The 23,272-nt window shown below is 45.3% G+C and overlaps 1 protein-coding gene across 1 annotated transcript in view; it reads left to right on the top strand.

The window, feature by feature from the left end:
* The window catches only part of LOC125746723 (protein O-mannosyl-transferase TMTC2-like), a 77,241-nt gene that overhangs the window by 14,967 nt on the left and 39,002 nt on the right, over positions 1-23,272 (top strand). Inside the window, exon 2 of the mRNA XM_049021078.1 lies at positions 20,369-20,939. Coding sequence (XP_048877035.1) covers positions 20,369-20,939 — 571 coding nt within the window. The remainder of the gene's footprint in view (positions 1-20,368; positions 20,940-23,272) is intronic.

The following is a 23,272-nucleotide window of genomic DNA, read 5'->3' as shown; positions in this document are numbered from 1 at the left end:
GTGAATTCGAGAAATTAAACGTCATCTTTTATACCACGGAAGCACTTTACTGAAATAACCGAGACAAATGTATTCAGAAAGACCAGCAGAGAGAGTGTAATTCATGTTTAATCGTATCCTTTATATTCTTTTTCTCTTCCGTTTCTAAAAGGAAATTTAATTAAATGTGCACATAATGAATCGTTTGTAACTGCATTTGTACACTGTGGATCACACAAAACTCTTTATTCTCATGATGAAATTCGGCACTCTTACATCACTGGGAGGTACTGGAACTTTCTAGCTAATTACTGGACACACAAGAACAGAGAAGTCCTTGACGTTCATTGGGAGTGACTGAAAATGAGTTTAGAAACCGTCGGAGCTGGAAAAGTCCACTGTAGTCCATCTCTCGATTTTCCTAAAGCATTTGATCCCATAACATAATAATGACACAGGGCCACGAAACAGAGACTGTCTGCATTACAGAGTCTTGTGTGTTCTTGTATGATCGTGTTGCTGTTAACGGGAAATCCCTCCTTTCTGGTTACTGTGACAGAGTCACATTCATATCCAAACCAAAGGGAGATCCTTCCTCTTTGGAAGGAGCGCACGGCCTCCGATTGCTGCGCCGATAAGACTAATCTGCGAAATGTTCAGCTATTTTTTTTTGCAATAGAATATATGATACGACTGGGTGTTTTTACTGTGTATATTTCTGATCTTGCTACATGCTGCACAACCTTTATTTAATGTTGTTGTCCTGTTTGTACTGTTCTTGTCAAATTCAAGTCAAATTCCTTGCGATTACGACTTTACTTGGCCGATATAACTGATGATCTTGATTCCTGATGCAATTAAAATGAAATCATAATTACGTTGAGTACGTTGAGGAGTCGGCCTCATCTATGTTTAGGCTTTTTTCACAGTCCTGGTCACACTTTCTGCTGCCTGTAGGGCAGCTGTCCTGAAGCGCTACAAATCTGGAGTTAATGTGAGCTTCACCGGGCCACAGATCCAGTTTTTGCTGAGCCTGTGGCAGAACAGACGTCCTCTACGTTCTGGGGCATCTTTAACCTACTTTGTGCAACTTGTGAAGCATCCATAACATTTTTTTTTTTTTTGTAATTTTCTACTCTAAAAGAGTCGGACTGAGAGTCTTACTCTCCCCCACGGTGATTTAATTATTTAGCGATGGCTTTAAACACCCATCTGCTGTTTACTGGGACGGACAATTCAATTAGGTCTGGCACTGAAGAAACGTCCACTGGCAGAGCTAAGAGACAAGAACGCGAGCTCGTCTGCAGGTCAAATACAGTGCTGCAGTCATGAGAGAGCCTGGCATTATTCATTCACTGTACAGTGTGATTAGCACAGTGCAACCCAAGTCGCTAATGTCCCCGAGCAAACTCCCAGTCCATGGCATTCGCGTTACTTGCTCATTCCTCTGGGATTCTGCTTATTCTCCAATCTGGCTCATTTTTCGTGTGATTGGTGTTACTGGGAATAAAAAAAAAAAAAACCGATAGCAAGTTATTACTTCCAGTAAAAAAAAAAAAAGGTTTATTTTCCCCAGCTGGTGTATAGATTTTCCCAGGGCGTCATACACACCAGTTTGTCAAGCCAAAACAATAGAAGCTTGTCTGTCTGGTTACTGATGATGTCTGTGTTGTGTGAAGTTGTTATCCGTTACGAGGAAAATGCATGAAAAAAAAGAAAAAAATTCTAAGTAAAAAATGTGAATAAATACCATAATAAATATAAATGAATACCATAAACAAAATACAGTTACATTTAATCCATTATCGATATTTCAGAGGAATATTTCAGTTCTGTCTTAATAGGTTAATAAACTGATAATACCTATAGATTAAAAAAAAGGTAAAAGGATTTCAATAACGGTGATTTTAAGATCCCTGGGACTGGCACTGTTTGGATTCTTTCCTTCCTTTATATGCACATTGCAGTGAGTAATATCCTGACACAGCAGCCCTGTGTGGAGTTCAAATAAAAACATCTCATTTCAATTCACTAAATATGTTTAAATCAGGAAATGCCAGGTATAACCGATGCCGTCGGTTTCTTGCATTTGGGTCACGTTGTTTAGCACTCGTTCACCATCTCATCCATCGCGTTTCACGCGTCGCACTGGAGTCCTCTAATTAGGCCGACTGTCTTCTTTTGTTAAGTACACAGTCAGCGCCTAATTTAATGCCGGGCTAAATTAAGATAGCTCAGACAATGAGGGCGATCGCTTCCTTCTCCACTCGCTCTAATGTGCTGCTGATTAGCCGTGCTGGAAACAAAGGCCTGAGATCCTACAGGGCCGTGAGCTGTCTGAAGATAAGGGGATTATTTCTATATATAAACAAGCACAGCTGGGCTGATAATGTCACTGGAGTTGTGTGTTAGCAAATGGCAGGGCTCTGACCTTTTTCTGCGGAACCGAATCGATCGAGCAGAATGCGTTTGGCGTGGTGGTTCAGTCGGAAACACTGCTACCTCCACGGTCACGGGTTCGATAGCCAGCCCCCTCTCTGTGTGTGGTTTTCAGACTCTACTGCAGAAGAGACTTGCAGGTGGTATCTTATTGGAGAGGGAGGTGTTTGACCTTTACTAAACCTTACATCCTTTGTAAGGTCAGTCAATAACGTGGATGCGGTCTACTTTTCTGCTTAATTAATTGAGTGTTTAATTATATCGACTGATGTCTAAGCTGTCGGTAGAGTTTCCTGGAGTTTTACATATTCTAGGCCATTAGAGTGGCAGCGGTTTTTTCAGTTTATGTGGTACATTAGTACCAAAGAACAAAGGAATAACCTTAATATGACGTGTTTCTATGTCTGAGCCATTTGCGTGGGTCATGCCGTAATCTTGTCAATTAAACACTCACATGAATTGTTGAATCGGAAGTCGAGAAGAAGCAGGCTTCAGTCAGCTGGTATGAATGGGAGAGGTTGCTACATTAGCCTCTGGCTAATTAGTGCATGGTGTGTAATTAATGAATGCGGGGGGGGGGGGGGGGCTTGGATTATTGTTCTGAGCAGTTCTCCGAAGCTGTCTGCTTGCATCCTGTTTAATTAGCCGGAAATGCAGGAGTCTGTCTTGGGTGAAGCTGTCTTACCTTCAGCCTGAGGAGCTTGTGCTCACCAGCTTCCCAAAAAGCACCAGGGGACCCCTGACTCCAGCCCCCTTCTCACAGGTTTTCATTTGAGTAACATTATAATTATCGGCATAAAATCTGTACATCTATACAATTGGTCTGTTTGTTTCCACAAACAGTTACTGTTATATGAAATTCCAAATTAACAAATTAAGTAAATATTAAGTCTTTGGAAGTGAGCACAGACACTTTTCACTGTTCAAATATAACCCAGTGTCTCTACCTGACATCTAAATAACATTGCTTTGGTAAGGAAGATCTCAGCACCATGTCTGATGCAAGATTTTAGTTTTCATCTAGAAATATTCCCGAGTATAATGATAGCATTACTTTACATATAATTTTCATACACCGTAAACATGGCAGTCAATACACTTAATGCATTAAACGATTTTAAACAATTAATCTTTATAATTTAATGCTATTGTTTACCTAATAAATGACCAAAGTGGGCTAATATAAAGCAGTCTTAAGCAGTTTTTTATGTAAATTTTTTTAAAGACATTTTTTACTAACTATTATCAAACGCGCATTTTTTCCTGTCATATTAGTTTAGGCAGGTGCCAGTAACGAAGGGGATCAATTTCCTGAGTGTGTCTTTTAGTCAGAAAAATAATGATATAAAAAAACAATAATTATGCAGTAATAATAAAGCTAACTATGTATGTTACTGTATTGTACCTCAGTCGCACAATGTGTTCACAGTGTCACAGAATACTGCATGTTTGTTATCATGAACCATTGTATTTAAGCAGAATTTTCAATATGACAGCCTTCATGGTAACCTGTTTGGAAGTGCGGGATAAATCAGACGTTCTTAACCCGGAGACTGCCTGTACTGTTGGTAAGTAAGAGATTTGAAGCTTAGCGGTGGGCTGGTGGTTATGGACAGGAATTGCTGTGTCTCTTTGCAGAGGCTCGCGAGTTGTACCCTTGAGCGAAGTACTTAACCTGGACACGTCCAGTAAAATATGAACCAGTGAAAATGTGGAAGCTTGTAAAAAATTTTTAAAAAAATCTAACTTAATCAATTACATGTCATGGGGAGAAAAAAGTGGAAGGACTGGAGCAGAAGTACATATGCTACATAGAAGGGCTACATAGAAAAATACCCATAATTCACTCACTTCCTGTGTGTCATCTTAGCAGAGCAAAAATAACAGTGCAAATGACTGCGTTATTTTTTCTTTTCAATGTGGAATTTCCCTAAATATGACTGAAGAATCTCAAGGAATCCAAGAAGGTCTGGCTTACAGGCATGACGGCCCTCGCACTGCTGATCGCTGGACAGATTTTGTTTGCAGTTATGCCACACGGCTTAATGTTTTCATTTCCAGCACGCAGCGGAGTGTTACACAAATAGAGGTGAAAGCCTCAGTAGAGAAAGGGCCGGACAGCTGGTCACGTGGGCTGGCGGCCAAGCAGAACTTCACACGGCGTCCCTCTCCGACCGTGTCTGCAGAAAGGTGAAAACAGAGATGTCACGGACATTCTTAAAAATTGATAAATTGAATCAAGCTGTGACTATTTTTTTTTTTGCGCCTCTAATGCCAACAGCCTTTTCTTTTGTCATTTTTGGTTTCCAGTTCCTGCACAGCGGCGGCTCGCCACAGTGACAGGACAGACCATTATGTTATCAGAATGCCTCCTTCGGCTATTTTGTGTAACTCATTCACCAATCAGGGTGCCTGAAACAAAATAAAACACTCAGTGTTTGTCTGCAGGCACCAATCAGGGAGTCTAAAACAACACACTCTGCAGGCCCCTTCCCCCATATCCTCCCCATTTCGACTGGAAATGTGAATAATTTCCGCAGGGACAGAATTTGTGGGTCATCATCTTTGATTTCGCCTTTCATAATTAGAGAAAGGAGACAGGCTGGGGGTAGGTGTGAGCGAGGGCATTGGGGAACCTGCAGGAAGCTCAATATTAGAACTTTATGTTACTCTTTTGTCAAATAAATACCATTCATTCATTCTTGCCCAGAATATCCTTCTTTGCCAGTCATTAGAGTATTTTATTCTCAGCAGTAAAATATCTTTCAGCTAAAAACTAAACTTCCTCCGTAAACCCTGGTTCTGGTTCTACATCTCTAATGTAGGTAAACGTGAGATTAATGGTCGCCACGTTACTCTGATATCGAACATAAAGTGAAACACTGCTGTCAGAGGTTTGAACTGCGGTAAAAGCTGATTGGAACCATGTCAGCCAGATCGCACAGCGGCAATGAGGACAGAAACCGCAAGTCGGAGTGTGTGCTGAGCTTTATGTCGCCGTTAGGGACTCCTTCCCGCTTAATGAGCCTAATTAATCCTGCTGATGAAGGCGCCCATAAACACGGGCAGTCTGAAAACGGTTTCACAGAATAATTAAATAAATTCCATGGGATTGTGTAACATCGTGGTCCTTTTGATTAGGTTCCCTTTTCTAGCCTTCATCCGCGTCTCTAATCAGCAGAAGATGCATTATATTTACGGATCTATAGTAAGTCGGACGGCTGAATCCCGACTGGTTACAGCCACCAGCATCCAGCTGCGATCCTTCCCAAGATGATGCTGGAAAGTGTCACAGTGGCATGTCACAGTGTGTCTTTAGGTATTGTCCTTTAAATAATGTCCCAAACTATGTCTTTGAAACACCTCTGTTGGTGCGCAGATGCTTTCGATTGAGAGTAATTAGCCTGTGAGGGTTGAAGGGTGTTTGCTGGGCAGCTTAAAGTTCCGTCTCTGGGCCTGAAGCTTGCTACCTCTCCATCGCTCAGGCTTTGTCGCCCCCCCCTTTTAAAGGAGCTTTGTAGAGGAGCAATTTGTCAAACACACATTCCTGCTAGAATCCCTTCGTGAGACCCCCTTCCGATTGTGTTTCCCTCTTCTTCATTTAAACAGCCGCCTCGACCACCCTCCCCCACATACACACACAGTACTGTCTGTCACGGAGGAACACCTGTCAGTCACGCAGCGCCCCCTAGATGTCAAACACCTACGCACATGCTTGGGGGGAGGGGGGCCCGGGTCGAGCTGCTAGTCTCTTTCACTGCAGCGTGTGCGGGGGCCCGACCACACAGGGTTCTGCCTCAGTGGGTTCCAACAACAAAGCACACGCCCCCCCCAGAATCCCCCCTCCCACATCGCTGCTCAGGGTTCCCAGTCACTCTTTGTCTGAGACATTCAGTGGCAGAGCTCCCAGGAGAGGTCTTTGTGCCCCCAAAATGGGGGGGGGGGGGTGTCCCTCCCCCAGTCCACCAGCACCCCCCCCCCCCCCCCTTTACGGTCTGATCCCCACCTACACTCTGCCGCTGTCAGCCGTGTCAAACGCAGTGTGTGTCTTTGTCCCCTTTGTTGATACGCATGAGAAATACAGCTGGGTGTTTCTGCCGTTGTTGGTACTTTTGTTCCATGTCGTTCCCTAATAAAGGGGGTCGTCCGGGTTGGTGGACCCATTGAAATGATTTTGGGAGGGTGGATTCTCTGTGATTCCGTTCATTTCTCACAGATAGCGACTGTCACAGCTGCCATATATTCTATAGCATGAGGTACAGTTGATCCCACATAGCGAAATGTGCCTTTTGTTGCTCGGTGGAGCTTCTGCCGGGACAGTTTACAGGCCATTAAGGGACACATTCTGGCACTTCTTACATATTTTCCTCAGTCATTTACCACAAGAATGCATATTTGTGAGGGAGTCAGTTCCAGCTCCTTAAGTGTTGCTGCAGCCAGTGTGGATATGCGTTTGCTGCCGGGGTAGAGCGAAATGGGCGAAAATGCCTTCGGAAATCTACATCCCATAATAAACACATCTCCCGTTTTGCAGCATATCCCGTTTTTTGACCTTAATCATGGATTACATTGCAGCTATAAATCTACGGACATGTGAAGAGCTTATTTTGTGCCTCTCCTTAGATGGTCTTTTGATGTGTAACCTGTGTGTTGATGGTATTTCCATGGCTGTGGGGGGGCAGAGGGGCTGATTTCTAAAACTGCTGTGGGGTTTGCCAGGCAGGACACCCCCGGTTGAGGCATAGGAAACATGTTCGCAGAAAAAGCAGGGCAGACTGTAATGGCTTGGCCAGGTTTGCCCGCGTCTGCGCCACCAGTACTGAATGGTGCTAAGTGGAGGGGGGCGGGACCTTGCTGACCTCAATGGCAACACTTTCTTTCTGATTGGTGCGTTGCACACTGGAACCAGGAAATGTGCGTAGAGATGAAAGGAAAACGAGGAAATATCCCAGATCTGATGGCTGTGACGTCTGCTTCAGGATTTTGTGAAGAAACGCTGAATTCCTCCAGTAGGGACCCTTTTGTGGGACGGGTTCAGTGGGGGAGAGATCTTCTGCTCTCGAAAATATGCGTATGAGACATTCATTTTCTAATCAACGTGCCCTTGAGATTTTCATCTGGGATGAGCAGAATCAAGGCCGAGTGTGCAAATCCGAGCACTAGATTCCCTGAAGAGTGGGGGATGGTTCATTATTTTGATATTAATGCACAGAACACGGGTTCATGGTGCCGATTTAATTTGCACTTTTGCCTCTCTGCTCTGCTGCTGCGTAACCCTCTATCCAGGCACTCAGTGCAGCAGTCATACGCTGTAAATTATTCATTTAAAATCCTGGCACTTTGGGTCCCAGAGTACCAGCCTGCCGGCACAGCACTTCCCATGTTTATACACCATTTCCATGTTTGGCTTAGTGGGAAATGGACCTGGAGGCTGAGAGGGAAAGTTTCACGGGCCCTAATGTGTCAGAGTTTGTCACCAGCCTGACGTTCGAGTGCAAAGATGAACTAGATTCTTCTCTTGGAGCCGGGTGGTGAAAGAGGCTGTGATCCATACACAGACCAAGCAGAGCCAAAGCTGGCGTGTGTGTAGATGACTTTCACTTCAGCTATGCTAAATGCTAGTACTTCCTGTTGATATTTCAGGTGCATTGTGGGAAAAATTACCCTAATATCTGGTCGGGACTCCTCTGAAAAGCTATTTGTGAGCTCTGGAAGATGCCCAGCCAATTCCAAAGATTCTAGAAATGTCTATTGTCTGAATATCCCTAGTCTTGTAACTTTTGTGATAGATTTTGCCAGAATTATCAAAACTGGTTCAGTTATTTTGCGTTATTTCATCATAAGGGGCTCATAATTAAGGTTCTGTTGTGGCTGAGATGAATATGTGAAAATCAAGGTGTAATTTTGCTAGCTTTCTCATATTGGATTTTGAAAGTACCTGAGAGTGTCGTACCCAGAGGAACTGGCACTTCATGCAAACGTGTGAACATCCGCATGATCCCATCTGACCGCAGGAAACTGGCTCCAGGATCCAATCTCGAAGGAATTCGGGTTTTTAACAGGTCACCACATCTTTGTCACCCTTCTATAAAATTTCATTCCGGTGTTACAGCTGAAGAGGGAAGGTGACAGAACCGTCAAAGAGCTTCGATGGCTTAATTTCCCCATGAAGCCACGATGGAGGCAGCTCAAGCCGCAGAGACTAGCAGAGAACGCAGGACGGTATCATTGTGGCCCAGATGTCTGTGAATGTCCTGCTGTTCTTCTAAGTGACTGTCAGCATCCTGTCTCACTTCTCTTAAGTGGACAACAGCTCTTGGACGTTTTGGTGTCTGTGCAAGTAGAAATAAAAATGGTCTGTGACAGAGAGGCTGGAGAAGTGTCAGTGTGTTGATGAGATGGGGTGTTTGAAATCTGCTTTTCTCAAGTAACATTAAGACCACATGACAGGGAAAACAGAGGCCTTGGATGTTGCCTGTTTAAGTGATTTTCTTCAGAACTACACGTCTTTCGGTTGTAAATATAGACGTTATCCAATGTGTTTAATATATTTTACACTTTGCACCATTTTTATTTCAGAATGGAATGATTACTAAATACCTAGAATTTAAAAAAAGACTCTTCCAGACTTTAAAGAGGAATCTTCCCATTAGCATTATGACAGAAACATTGTGTGAGGTTTGTGTGTTTGTCAGGTGAAGCTCCTTTACATGCTTTATCGGTTGGACAGCCAGGAAGACGACAGTGACACAGACGACTGAACTGCGACTCCGCCGTGTTCCGTGGTTTCATCTCATATTGCATTAAATGGTATCTTTTGTGAAAATAGAAATTGGATGAGGATGTATAAAGCTGATTAAGTTTTTGCTTTTGCTAGGTCAGCATTCCGCTTAGCCTAACACCAACGAGCCTGCTGAGATTATCGCAGGGTGTGATAATCTGTTTGCTGTTTTTGTGAAGTTATGCTCTAATATTTCATCGTAAGATACAAGTAAAATACTTTTGCTATTTTCTGGCATGCAGGAACCGAGCCGTACCTGAGCTGTACCGCAAAGAGAGCCTAGTTGCAGGGCGGTTCCAGCTCACTTTGGTTTTCCACCGAAGACGGACCGGATCGGTAAAGGCGTTGCTGGGTTTGGAGAGAGACAGTGATGGAAAATCGAAGAGGCGCTTATTTACTACATGGTGCACATGGTGATTTACTACGTGCTAATTTCCGCCGGGACGTCTCTGAGAATTGCCATGTTATGTTAGCATTAAACGCTAGTAGAATTAGCATTCACTCGCGTAAATTTGCATTACGAATCCATTCCGTTCAGCTGTTTTGTAGCACTTTTAATGTAGGAGGCTGGGAATGTTCAAGTTCCGAGTTATCTTGAATACTACTGATAATGAATAATATACAGAATGTGACCTTTTTTCTTTTACATAATCTATGTATATCAACACAGATCATCGGCATCTCCATGCATTTCGACTTATCAGCTCGGTTTGGTCCTGCTTTTCGGGTCGGTGCTGGTACAGTGTGGGTACGGCCCGGATAACTTTCAATGCGAAACCATCAGTTCTCAGTACGGCTCGGGTCCGGCTCGGTTCTTGGTGGCAGTGGAAAAACGCCATTAGTGAACTTTGAATTAGTTTGGGTGAATTACTATGCAAACCGGCACTTTTAGGTTTATCTGATTAGGGCAGAAGGTGGCACATGTTGGGATGCAGTGAAAGCCAAGCCCTTGTTCATTCTTGCGGGTCGTGGTCCCAGACACATGCCTTTGATTATCAGGAGCTGCCAGGGCTGGGTGTTATGATGGGAGAGCAACATGGAGCTACTGGGGAAGCTTCCTGCCCAATGAGGTCATAGCGCCCAGACGCCGATCGTTTACATCTGTAAGCATGTGCAATGCGAGCCGACATTATGTACAGAAAGCTCACTTTGAAGAGGAAAAAATCTTGTTTTTAGTCTAAGCAGACATTGCAGACTATCTTCAGTAGATACAGAACTTCTGTGGTGTTGACGTAACTTTTGATGGTCAGTGGGATGGTGGATTTCATTCAACCATACAAAATGAAACACCACAAATTATTATGAATTATTTGGCATGGAAAAGAAACTTCTTTTTGGTACATATTTAATACATGAATACATATTCCTATCAGAAATATTTTAATATACCTAGGGGATTTAAAAAGCGCGGAGAGAGCATCTGATGCCGCACATAGTTTGCTGGAGGAACCGTGTGAGTTTCCCCCCGGACTGCAGGGTCCTCTGCCCCTCTGGGGGAAATGCAGGCTGCCGTCTTAATGGTGACCTGGAGGTACAATTGCGGGGCTCTTGTGTATTTTAGAAACATAGGAGACACAAAAGCCATGTCGCCCATCGCTGATGATGCTTCCAGAAAGAGACATAGAGGCCTTGCGCTTATTGTTGTCGTTAAACGAATACTCACCATCTTGGGTTTGCCCCCCTTTCAAAACGGAGCCTCCTTGGGATAGCAGATAAGCAAAACTAAAAAACTGAATCATGTTTGCATGTATTAATGAGCGTGACATGGCGTTTGCTGCCTGACAGTGAGTGACATGGCGTTTGCTGCCTGACAGTGAGTGACATGGCGTTTGCTGCCTGAAAGTGAGTGACATGGCGTTTGCTGCCTGACAGTGAGTGACATGGCGTTTGCTGCCTGACAGTAAGTGACATGGTGTTTGCTGCCTGACAGTGAGTGACATGGCGTTTGCTGCCTGACAGTGACTGACATGGCGTTTGCTGCCTGACAGTGAGTGACATGGTGTTTGCTGCCTGACAGTAAGTGACATGGCGTTTGCTGCCTGAAAGTGAGTGACATGGCGTTTGCTGCCTGACAGTGAGTGACATGGCGTTTGCTGCCTGACAGTGTCAGGACAGCTTTCGGATTTAAACGGGACTTCTGCACAAAGGTTGCAGAGAATGTTTCACTGTCCTTCGTTTGGTCCTTTGTGTGAGAACTCTGCAATACACAGGTACCTTGCTTTAGCCTGATCTCACTCTACCATGACCCTGAATGTGTAGGGGGCCTGTAGAATTGGATGGGATACATCCTGCATTTGAGTACAGCACTTTACCGTCTGATGCTGTTCTTTCAACTTGTGGTTAAATTTAACCACAAGTATAACTTCTTAAAGCTAACAAATGTATGAGTCAACAACCAGTATGGCCCTCATCCAAAATAATGACCTGCAGGATGTTGGCTGACCTTCCCTGGGAGAAGATCTGAACTACAGCTGTGTGAACTGCTGACCCCCACCTGCTCAGAGCACTTAAGTATGAAGGCAAGAAAAAATGCGGGGAGAGTCACTGCTGTAGCAGCCTGCCTGGATATTCCAGCAGCCAATGCCTTCTCTGGTTAATGACCAATCCGTGAGGCAGAATTATCTGTCCGAGCACTCTGATTGGTTTGGGTGCTGGCAACTGCCAAAAAAAGCAACTAATATGCTTAGTTTCGTCATACATTTTCCAGGGTATAGAACTTACCACCCAAAGCTAGTTCTGTTTTGCAATAAAACATAGTCAGGATGAAGAAAGAAGATGAAGAAATTCTTCATGAAACTTTTTCTGCCTTGAATTTAGTTTAACTTCGCAAAAAAATTCAAGTGCAGATGAATTTTGAAGAGAACTCCAGGGTCGCGTGGGACGTCCTCGAGAGAGCCGGTGGTCTGTGTGGACACTCAGCGCAAGGAGGCTCCCTCAGCAATAACTCATTTCTGAGACGGTCGCGGTGTCCCCGTTTTCATGCCGAGCACCATTTCTTTGCAAATAGCCCTGAACACAGAGAACAGCCCTCAGTGCCGGGAGATTCCTGCCAGGCACAGAATACCTGAGGGATACTGCTGTCTTACTGGCCCTATCAATAATGAGCCTGAGCGGCCGACAGAAAGGCAAATGATGCAACTAGAAGTTATCCAAGGCAACATGCGTCCACCATCACCTGCATCCAGGAATGCTGGAATTCAGGGCAGATTGCAGTCCAGCTACCTTCACCCAAAGGCTGGTGCTGGGAGGGTGGTTGTGTTACCTGTTGGGTTTCATTGGCTTAAAAAACTGTAGCATTGTTTCTGAATGCTTTCTATAGCCCCTCTGTGAGTTGGTCTACTGCAGCATTTCCCGATCCGGTCTTCGGGGACCCACCCCTTCAATCCACATTTTTGCTTCCTCCCATCCACCTGCCAGAAAGTCCACTTTTTTGCACCCGGGAGCAGGGATTGTGGAATGTCTGTGAGTCCCTGAGGACCGCTGCGTTGGGAAACACTGGTCTAGCATGTCGTGAAGCAAGGTCTCCCTCTTTCGTATCAGGTACTGTTAAAACTGACTTCTGTCGACTGGTCGAAGTGAGTCCATGGGTCTGGTTTCTACACACTAAGTTGATATCTGCATTGTAGGAAGCCTGCCCCATTATGAAGAAGGTAATCAGATTGGACCCCGGCCCCAATCAGCCGCTGGAACGCAGAGGTCCCATAATCTGTTTTTAATTTGCTCTTTATGGAATAACACATGAATAATTTGTTCCAGCAAAGAGATATTAGTGGATTTGTAGGATCCAGAGGGTCAATCTGTCATAGAATGATTAGACGGAAGGTTTGAATAGGCAACTGCCCAGAGCTGCTATTCAATGTATCTGCTTTGTCCAGCTGGAAAAGGGAGTCCTGCTCTTATTCTCAGAAGGAGCCGTTAATGGTTAGAAGACGACTCACCCTGCAAATTGCATCATTTGTCCCACATTCATGTATCAGTGTCATTAATCACACTTATTTAGCTTGAGTGTCACTAGCTGGATGCTAGCCATTGGTTTGAATGGATTAGCAACAATTAGCCGCTAACTCATGACGTGGCTTGCTGGTTCTAGGCCCGTGAGCAGGTGTGATGAATATGTAATGTTTAAAAGCATGTCTGGAAATCCTAATCGGTGGCACATTTCAGATTCTTTCCAGGTCTGATTACATGCACAATTAAAATAGAATTAAATTCCCACAAGATACAGTGGTTTCATTGACTGTTTTAGTATTTCATGTACCTGACTATAATCACTCTGTGGGCACTAGATCAAACCTCGCCATGGCTCCTACCTAAATCCTGTTATCGGAACCTGCTTTGACCTGTCATTCCCTCTGATCATCTGCCACAGACAGCTCGGTCTTTTTGGCCCAGAAGTTCTGCGTTTTCTTTCTCATTTGTTTGACTGTTTGTAAATTCATTAGCTGTCGGTTCTCGACTTAGCCGTTGGTGGTGATAAGTGATCACAGCTTCCTGTGATTGTTTTTCACGGATCCAAACTCAGTTTCTCCTAAACTGACATCAGTTTCGAAGTGTCTTAACGGAAGCTCAGTTTTCCTTTTTATATTTGTACGTTTTTTTTTTTTAATTTAAAAATAGAGCATTACCCTGGTTTAATTGTCTTGCGCAGACAGGTCTCCTGTTTCAAAGCCCTGTGATATTGCGTTTTTACGTCCCAGTAGGAAAATGGCCCCCAGGTGTTTGGCATTAATTCTCTCCTCCATAAATAATGAATTTATGCAAATCAATAGGTAACCAAGACACAGTGGAAATATTTCCAGTAATGAAGGGAGGAGGATGCAAGTTGCTCTTACGAGGAAAATAAATAAATAAAACTGTCTAATTTTAAGATGTTAATGGTTCTGTGCCCTCTGTGTAAAATATATAACAATCAAGGTTATTTTTATTTGTTCAGTAAATGTGGGGGGGCATGAATGCTGTATTAGTTCTCCACTGGCATTTATTTTGAGGCATAATATTTCAATGGCAAGGGGCTGAATCTCCAGCAGGAGTAACCTGCCTGGCCTGTCGAATCCCTCAGCATGAAACACCCCTCCAATGAGCACAGCCCGGGCCCAAACCATGTCTCGTAAAAGACAGTCACAACCAGAATTTTTATTGCCGCATGATCGAGGCTGGGGGAAATTTCTCCTGGCAGAACGTACTACTTTTGAAAACACCCCGGCGATAAGCTAGTAATTACGACATGATGCAGAGAATAAATACAAGACGAAAGATGCCCAACACAAGTGAATGCAAGACATGTGGTAAATGCAGTAGTTTTCTGCACGCCTCCACCTCTCCCAGAAATGTCTGAGTACAAACCTCACCATGGAGGCCCTGCTGAACCCCCCCATGCAGCTGTGCCTTTGAGCCAAGGAGGACGCGAATGGCCAGGGGTCGAGAAGAAAGCGCAGGCCGACGCCCTTCAGAGGCATTTGGAAGAATCCAGCTCACTGTTTTTTGCAGACCAAACCAAACCTGTATCATAACACTCACGTGAAAAAGGCTTCGCCTGGTCCGACTGGTTATTTTTCCTAAGAACCAGGCTGTTGCCTGTCTTGTTGGAGCCATTTATTTGTTTGCTTATGTATGCAAGAAGCATATCGCATGCTAACGCAATAAGTCAGAGCTATCGCGTTTAATCGCTGTCATAAATCTTGCGGTTATTGCTCTTTGATAAGGACTTAAGTGTTTGGAAATTTGATTACCTACAGCTCCCTAAAGAGCTTTGTCGTGACGTGAAGTCTGTCAAATCTCAAGCCCGGCACACAGGAAAAAGGCTCCCTTTTTAATGAAGAGTTATTTACATCCTTTTGCTGTCCTATTCGTGCCTTCCGCTGTGGTTAAATGACAGATGTAAGAACGTTCTAGCAGATTGCACGCAAACGCGGCATTTCATCCTTTAATGTGGTGCAGCTGATAAATGAACTTCTCACTGATGGGAGAGACCTTCCTGATTTCCTCGCAGGCCGTAGCATTGTGCCGGATGTCGGAAGCGGTGAATTTTACGACACACGAATGCGCTTGACTATTGTTTGGTTATTTTTTTCCCTCCCTATGGCTAAATAGTGAGTTTTATTCCCCCCCACCTGCACGTCTAGACGACACCCTCAGATGTTGTTTCAGGTCACCATGTCTGAAAGCACTTTGTAATGATGAAGATCTCTGTACTGCCCCACGAAGGCAAAACACCGTAACTACACTGACACTGAAACTGAGAAAAAGTACTTTGGAGTTTTTTTTTGACTGTCCATGTGTAGAAGGTAGGTAAATTATACTGTTTACTTGAAAACCAAGCACAGCTAAACTAAGATTAAACAGATCCTAAGACATCCGATTTCAGTCATAATTCCATCCATTCATTCCTGGGAGCTTGCGGGAATGTTAAAACAGTTCATTGAGGATGGGGTGATTAAATGTTTATTTTGATTGATGATCATGTGAGATGGAGCTTAGGTGATTATTATTATTATTTAATTATTATCGATACTTCATTGATCCCTGTCAGGAAATTCTCTCTTCGCCTCCCCCATCTTGCTCTCTTTAGAAGCCGCAGATGTGCTGAGGCCTGGCTTGAACGTTCGACCCTCTGATCACAGGCACAGAGCCTTAACCCACTGAGCCACATGCTGCAGTATCTAGACGAGTTTGAGTAGCACAGACACAGATGTTCCTTGTGTGTCAGTATGGTATTTTATTCTGGAAAGTCAGCACAAATATGACCATTATAGCAAAATTCGTCACTCGAAAAGCGAATGCTTTTGACAGACTTTGCCCGGACCGCCATCCCAGACACCAAAGAGGAGGGGGGAGATTTCATTCCCTCCCCATTGCGGTCAAATCCACGACAGGGCAATAGCCAAGCCATAGTTATCGGGTGGGGTGAGGGTGTGGGGCAGGGTGTAGTGACAAGAAATGGTAATCGTCAGCCTTCCTCCTCCTGACTGGGTAGCGGGAGGGGGTGGGTGGGTAAGGGGGGGGGATTCATTTGTTTGTGTCCCATGAAGAAATAATCTTTCAATCGCTGGGTGTGTCATGATAAGTTGAGGGGGGGAGGGGGTATTTTCTGGGTGTTTCTGTGGCTCAAGGTCTTCGAGATTAATTTAGTGCTCGGGGAGGGTGGGGGGTGGGTAAACATCAGGCTCCCCCATCAGCGCGGCTTACGCACACACTGCAGGGGAGGTGCGGACATCCCAGAAGGCAGGAATCCACGGGGTTGCATTTACTGGCGTGGTTTTCCACAGAGGTTTTCCCGCCCGGGCTGGGATGTTTTTCGGACGGTAGATACAGTGCTCATTCCTTTCTATCCCACAGAAATTCAATGGAAAAACACGTCCCTGCTCAGGGCCTTAAGGCCTTAACTCGAACCATGATTCTGTGGGGTTTGTTTTTTTATTCATGGAGGAATAAGGACTTCTCATGACATGAGGTCAGAATGAGTAATCAGATGCTCTGTCCTTAAGGACGATATTAAAGGGCCAGTTCACCGCAAAACTGAAAACACATATGTTTTAATACTGATTGATACTTTATTGATCCCCATGGGGAAATTCTCTTTACACCTCCCCCCCACTTGCTCTCTGTAGGTGAGAGCAAGCTGGTAGCGAAGGGCAGCCGCCCAGGGAGCTGGGGGTTAAGGGCCTCGCTCATGGACCTGCAGACGTGCGGAGGCCGGGCTCCACCCAGCAACCTTCTGCTCACAGACACAGAGGCTTAGCCCACCAAGTCAGACGTTGGTTTTAGTGCTATCTTTCCATACAGGTCGTTCTACTGGGAGCTGCCTAGTTTTGGAGATATCAGCTGTTGAATGTAGGATTCGTTTTTCCTACCGAACACCACACACCAATCGAATCACTGCGCAGATGATACAAGCATGAGCACTGTGGTGATATCTTCTTCGCAGTGACAAGATTTATGTGTGGAGAACTGGTAGAAGAAAATAGTTCCTACAAAGTCTGTGGATTATCATTGAGTAACCAGGTCATGATTTCTTGCTGTTGAATTTTTGCTGTTGAATTTTCCATACACCAAATGTATGGAAAAAATGAAGAGACATATATTGTATATATTTTTAAACAAATCTGCATTTTTATATCCTGGTTTATTCGTGGTTCTGCTGGCAGAAGGTTACACTGAGCAGCAGGCTGCTTCCTGGGTCAGAGTTTCTAAGACAACAGGACTCAAGAACAAGGTGAAGCAGGAGACACTGGCAGTGACCAAAATCCAGCCAGGCGGAGGGCAGAAGCCACCTTCTAATGCCAGAGATGACTGTCAACTTATCAGGCAGTTTCTCATGAATCGGAGGATGACTTCAAGTGATCTTCAATAGGAATAGGAAACAGTAAGTGCAGGTGTGAAGTGCACTGCTAGGACAGTTCGTATCAGGCAGGACTGGAGTCCCATAAAGCAAGGAAGAAGCCCTTCATTAATGAGAAACGGAGAAGAACCAGGCTGCAGTTTGCAAAAAATAAATATATATATATATTATTCAGAGATACAAACGCATAAACTGAGAAATAAGTGAAGATTGTGCTGTGGTCTTCGTTTTGTCTGTGGCTGTATTTATCTGCCGCTTTAATCACCACAGAAATCATGCCATTCAGTCCCATTATATTCAAGAGAAAAACTACATTTCTGTGGCCGATATCTCCAAAACCAGGAACCTTTCAGGAGAACAACCTATATGGATAGATACTATGCCCTCTCCTAAACATCTTTTTTCAGTTTTGGGGTGCACTGCCCCTTTAAGGCTAAGAATGGCACTGTTGGGGACGAGCCTGATTAGTGGGGAAGGAGGGTGGTTGTGAGTGACACTACCCTGGCACTCCTGGTGGGGGCCTCGCAGCCAGCGAACCAGGAGGGGTTTCACAGAAAAGCCTCGCCTGCGGCTTTTTTCCATTACATTCGCGAGGGTGTGGAACAGCGGTGAAGTGCGGAGATTTGGGTCCTGGTCCCGCCTTGGCATTGATGGTCTTCGTGAAACTGAACGCTGTGCGTTCATGAGTCTCGTAAAAAAGGATGTTGGCCATGACGGGATTTACGCACCTCTTCTCAGAAGCACTTTTCTGTCAAAAGACGTAAGACAAATCCATACATGCAATTTCAGCAGTTTATTCATTGTTTGCGAGGCCATACACATGTTGATATATTGCATTTTGACCAACGCATTTACACATACATATATGCTATACAAATTATTAAATTCCTGTATCAAGTTCACTTTTATTGAGTAGTGCTCTGTTTACGTTTCACATGTCACTGGGTTGTCAGTTTTGTCATTAGATATTACCGCAGAGCTCAGCTTGTTTTGGACGTCATTTTATGTCCTGTCATGATTTCTGGGTTTACATGTTTCAACATATTGTGGTTTGTGGATAAAATGACAATGTATTTATGAAAAGCTGCCAATCTTGGAGTCATCAAATAAGCGCGTGGCTTCATAACAGTAAGCAGCCTTTCATCTAATAAGCAGAACAACTGTAACATGTATGCTGTCACTGCCTGCCCTGTCCAGCTCCTTATTTTATTGCCCCCTTATGTACCACAAGCTAAAACAGTTTGAGCCCCTTCATCTCTCTGGGGGCAGAGTGTGACTCAGCCGGTTCAGGCGCTGCACCTGCGATTTGAAGGTTGCTGGTTCAAATCCTACCGTCTGCAGAATGACTTCACCGATGGGCCCTTGAGCAATGCCCTTAACCTCCAGCTGCTCCAGAGACTACCTGACCCTGTGTTCTCCAAAACATACGTGGCTTTGGCTAAGAACGTTATTAAATTTGACTGCGGTGGTGGAGCAAGAAGCGCTATCAAAACCCGATTTTGTGCTGCCGGCTCGCTGGGTGTGATCTCCAGTGCTTGTCCATTAATCATTAAGCATGCAGCTTCACCAGCAGCCTCAGAGCTGAGCCCGCCTCTGGACAGACACTCAAATATTTTACTCAAAGTGGGCCCTTCATCTCAAGGATAAACCTCGCTTGGGCCCTGCATTCCTACGTTTTGCAAACTTATTTTCGGCCATCCTGTCCAAGCCGCAGTTGTCATCTTCCTCGAGATGATCTGAGTGCGTCCTCTCAGCGTAGCTCATTAACAGACTCAAGCACACCTGGGTTTCCCCACCATCACTCTCGCTAATTGCCCCAGGGCCTGTTTTGAGCCCTAAGCTCTCTGTGTGATATCTGTCAGGTCCCTTGTATAACAGTTTTTAATTAAATATCTGTATGTTGTTCGACATGCCAGTGCCCAGGGGGTTTAATTACGGTGGGGTTTACCATCTTGTTTCGGCTGTCACTCAAGACGGTTTGGGGAATTAAGCACCTTGTTGTGAGCTCCCAAACGACGGGGCCAGACGGAGGTTCCGTCTGCTTCAGATGGACGTAAATTAGCTTTGCAAGAAGGAGACGGAAGTTCAGAGACGTGTCGGGAATTGTGGAGGCTTCCAGCAACAGTGAGCGGGTGTCCTGATGGTGGAGTCTTTCTGGATAATTCTCCCTGCACGTCGCGATGATAACGAGATGACCTGCTCCGACATTTCTTTGTTTGGGGCCAATATCCGCAGATTCTAACCGGCCTTCTTTGCAGTATAATGAAGGGCTGTGTCCGGGAACTAACATACCCTGCATCATTAATCTTCCAAGTAATGCTGTGGGTCTTTAAAACAGCATAAGAAGTCAGGGATTTTATTTATTACAAACACTGACAAGCTTGTTTCTCTTCAACAGGATGCAGCCTTCGGTTATAAATATTCTTTAATATGCTGGTTTCAGTAACTATTTAGATTCCCTCGCATGAAGTCGATGTTCGAGAATCATGGTTGACATTTAACAGCGCACATAAAAAGTGGCGGTAATTTCCTAAGTGGAAAACTCCTCCGTAACCAAGCCGAAGCAATGTGATGCTTTGACTGCTGAATGTGACCGTGCTTTCGCTAATGCCATTCTTTATGGTCAGACTTCTGCGGGCTCCAGGCAGCCATATCGTGAGCTTTCCTCCCGTTTATGAACCGCACACCTGCCTACATAATCCTGTCAGTCTCGAGACACTGATCACATGTTGGTGGGTTCATACTATATTCAGGCAGGCTTAATGGTAACCCTATCTGAAGTTAATACGGCTGGACTGCTTAACTTTTTTTCCCTCTCCGTCTTTCTATAGCCGTGCAATCAAAACGAACCAGGACCTGCTCCCAGAGACTCCCTGGATCAGCATCTTCTACAACGACTTCTGGGGGACCCTCCTTACCCACAGTGGCAGCCACAAGTCATACCGGCCCCTCTGCACACTCTCCTTCCGACTGAACTATGTCGTGGGAGGTTTGGATCCTTGGGGCTACCATTTGGTCAACGTGATGCTCCACTGCGTCGTCACCGGCCTCTTCGCCCGCCTTTCTCGCCCCCTGCTGGGCGGGGGCCTCTGGACACTGGTGGCCGGGATGCTTTTTGCCTCGCACCCTGTGCACACGGAAGCGGTGGCAGGCGTGGTGGGCCGGGCCGACGTGGGGGCAGCGCTGCTGTTCCTGCTCTCATTGCTGTGCTACGCTCGCCACTGCGCACTCAGGCTCGCCACGACGCACTCCTGGGCCTGGTTCCTGGCCAGTCTGGCCTGCGCTGCCTTCAGCATGCTGTGGAAGGAGCAGGGCGTCACCGTGCTGGCTGTGGCCGCCCTCTACGATGTCTTCATCGTCCACCGTCTCAGCTTCCGGCAAATAATCAGCCTCCTCTGCAAGGTAAACAATGTTTGGTTCCTAATCTCTTATTTTCCTAATTCCCTTCTTGGCGGAACTTCCTGCGCAAATACATTTGTGCATTTTCACTTTGCATATGCGTTTCACTAGGCTGTACAGATGCTCCTTGCTCTATGAAGGTTCGACTTAACAATGGTGCAATAGTGATGCACATTCAGTAGTCCTCAAACTTTGAATTTTTACCTGTTGCCGGTCTAGACATTTTCCACACGATACTCTCCGCTGACACAGAGCGATGGCAGCGTTCACACAGCCACATTTCCGGTCTCTGCAGCGGCTGTGAGCGTAAACATCTCGTAGCGTTTTACACTGTATCTTATCGTGTTTTTTTTCCTGTGTTTAATCAAATTTTCCCAAATCCACTATGGCTACTAAACGCCCAAGTGTGTCTCCTGCTTCTGGTGAGAAAAAAAGAGGAAAGCTATTACCTTGGAGACGAAACTTAAGATAATCGCTCCGCACGAAGGCGCCAAGTCCGTACTGGCCTTATCATTATCCATCCATCCATCCATTTTCCAAACCGCTTATCCTACTGGGTCGCGGGGGGTCCGGAGCCTATCCCGGAAGCAATGGTACGAGGCAGGGACAACCCAGATGGGGGGGCCAGCCCATCGCAGGGCACACTGACACACCATTCACTCACACACACACACCTACGGGCAATTTAGCAAGTCCAATTAGCCTCAGCATGTCTTTGGACTGTGGGGGGAAACCGGAGTACCCGGAGGAAACCCCACGACGACATGGGGAGAACATGCAAACTCCACACACATGTGACCCAGGCAGAGACTCGAACCCAGTGGTGCTAACCACTGCACCACCATGCTGCCCCTTACAGTGCTAACCACTGCACCACCATGCCGCCCCTTATCATTATCTATTTACATATTTATCATAATCATATTCAACTTACCCCACTTGTGAACCCAAATGCTTGTGTGGCATGTGACCAGTCTTATGCGGCTGATGGAAGTTTTTTTTACTCTGATAATACAGGAATGGTGGATGAGTTCGTATGTGTATATATGTAGGTATATATGCATATGTATTCATGTGAGCTTGTGGTATGTATGCATATATATATAAATAGAGAATTTGTTACTATATATTAATAACCAGTGGCCTGTAATGAAAACATCCAGGCTATGAAGATTAATCGTCTGCTGCCTGACAACATGGCTGTATATTTTTAACGAGGAAATATTAAATGTGCCTGTTCTGGGTGTGTGTGTGTGTGTGTGTGTGTGTGTGTGTGTGTGTATGTGTGGGTGGATTATGTTTATATTACATTTTGGGGACCAAATGGTTCCCACAATGTGTTAAAAACTGTTATTTTCACATTGTGGAGACTATTTTTCAGGTCCCCACAAAGATATAATTACAAACCTGTGTGTGTGTGTGTGTGTGTGTGTGTGTGTGTGTTTGTGTGTGTGTGTGCGTGTGTGTGTGTGTGTGTGTGTGTGTGTGTGTGTGTTTGTGTGATGAGGGATGAGGATTTTAATCCGTGGTCAGCTGTACTGGGCGCAGGCCAATCACATTCACCCATTTCTTGAAAAAGGGGTGGGGCTTTTGCCAAAGGGTCATGCTCCATTGGGCTCTGTCTGCCTCCCGCCCTTGTGATTGATTCTTTTGCCTTGCGACCTGTCGGAAGGCCTGTCCTCCGGGGGGTGCACCACATGTGTTATGTGGGCAGACAGGCTTTTTATCAGTCTGTCATCTGGGTATGAGGTGAGAGAGAGAGAGAGAGAGAGAGAGAGAGAGCGAGCGAGCAGAGGCGTGGTGGGTGAAGCAGGTAATCCCTCATGTCTGACGACCTCTGTGCTGACTGGACCTGACTGCCCAGCATCCCCTGCTGCCTCAATAGATCAGAAAACAGAGAATAAACACAGACTCGTCAATTTGATTTTGCTGATTTATTTGCAATTTATACCAATGCGTGTTTCTCTGGTCTGTAAGTTTATCTGGGTCTTCACTGTAGCCAATTACCAAACACTCGCGTTTCTCATCACCACCTAAAGGAGGCTTAAGTTCTGGAATGTTCCGCAGTAACTGGTCTGCGATGGCGTAAGAGAGAGTTTGATATTGGGGGCGACACCGCATAATAATTTAAATGCAAAGGTCTGTTTACTAGGGGGATGATTGAAGCCAAATGAAATACTGAGGGGACACGGCCCCCTTCCCCCGACTCCCTACGCCGCTGCTGGTCTGCTCCGGTTTAGCCTCAAGCCTTGGGCCCGGCAAACTCCTGCATGGACCGACAGCTCCTCATACGTCAAACCAAACAGGTGGACATCGCCGGCGGCAGCCAGGCTCTC

Source organism: Brienomyrus brachyistius, chromosome 1 (genome assembly GCF_023856365.1).
Source record: "Brienomyrus brachyistius isolate T26 chromosome 1, BBRACH_0.4, whole genome shotgun sequence".
In the NCBI taxonomy this organism is placed as follows: Eukaryota; Metazoa; Chordata; class Actinopteri; order Osteoglossiformes; family Mormyridae; genus Brienomyrus; species Brienomyrus brachyistius.
This window is presented reverse-complemented; position numbering and strand designations above follow the sequence as displayed.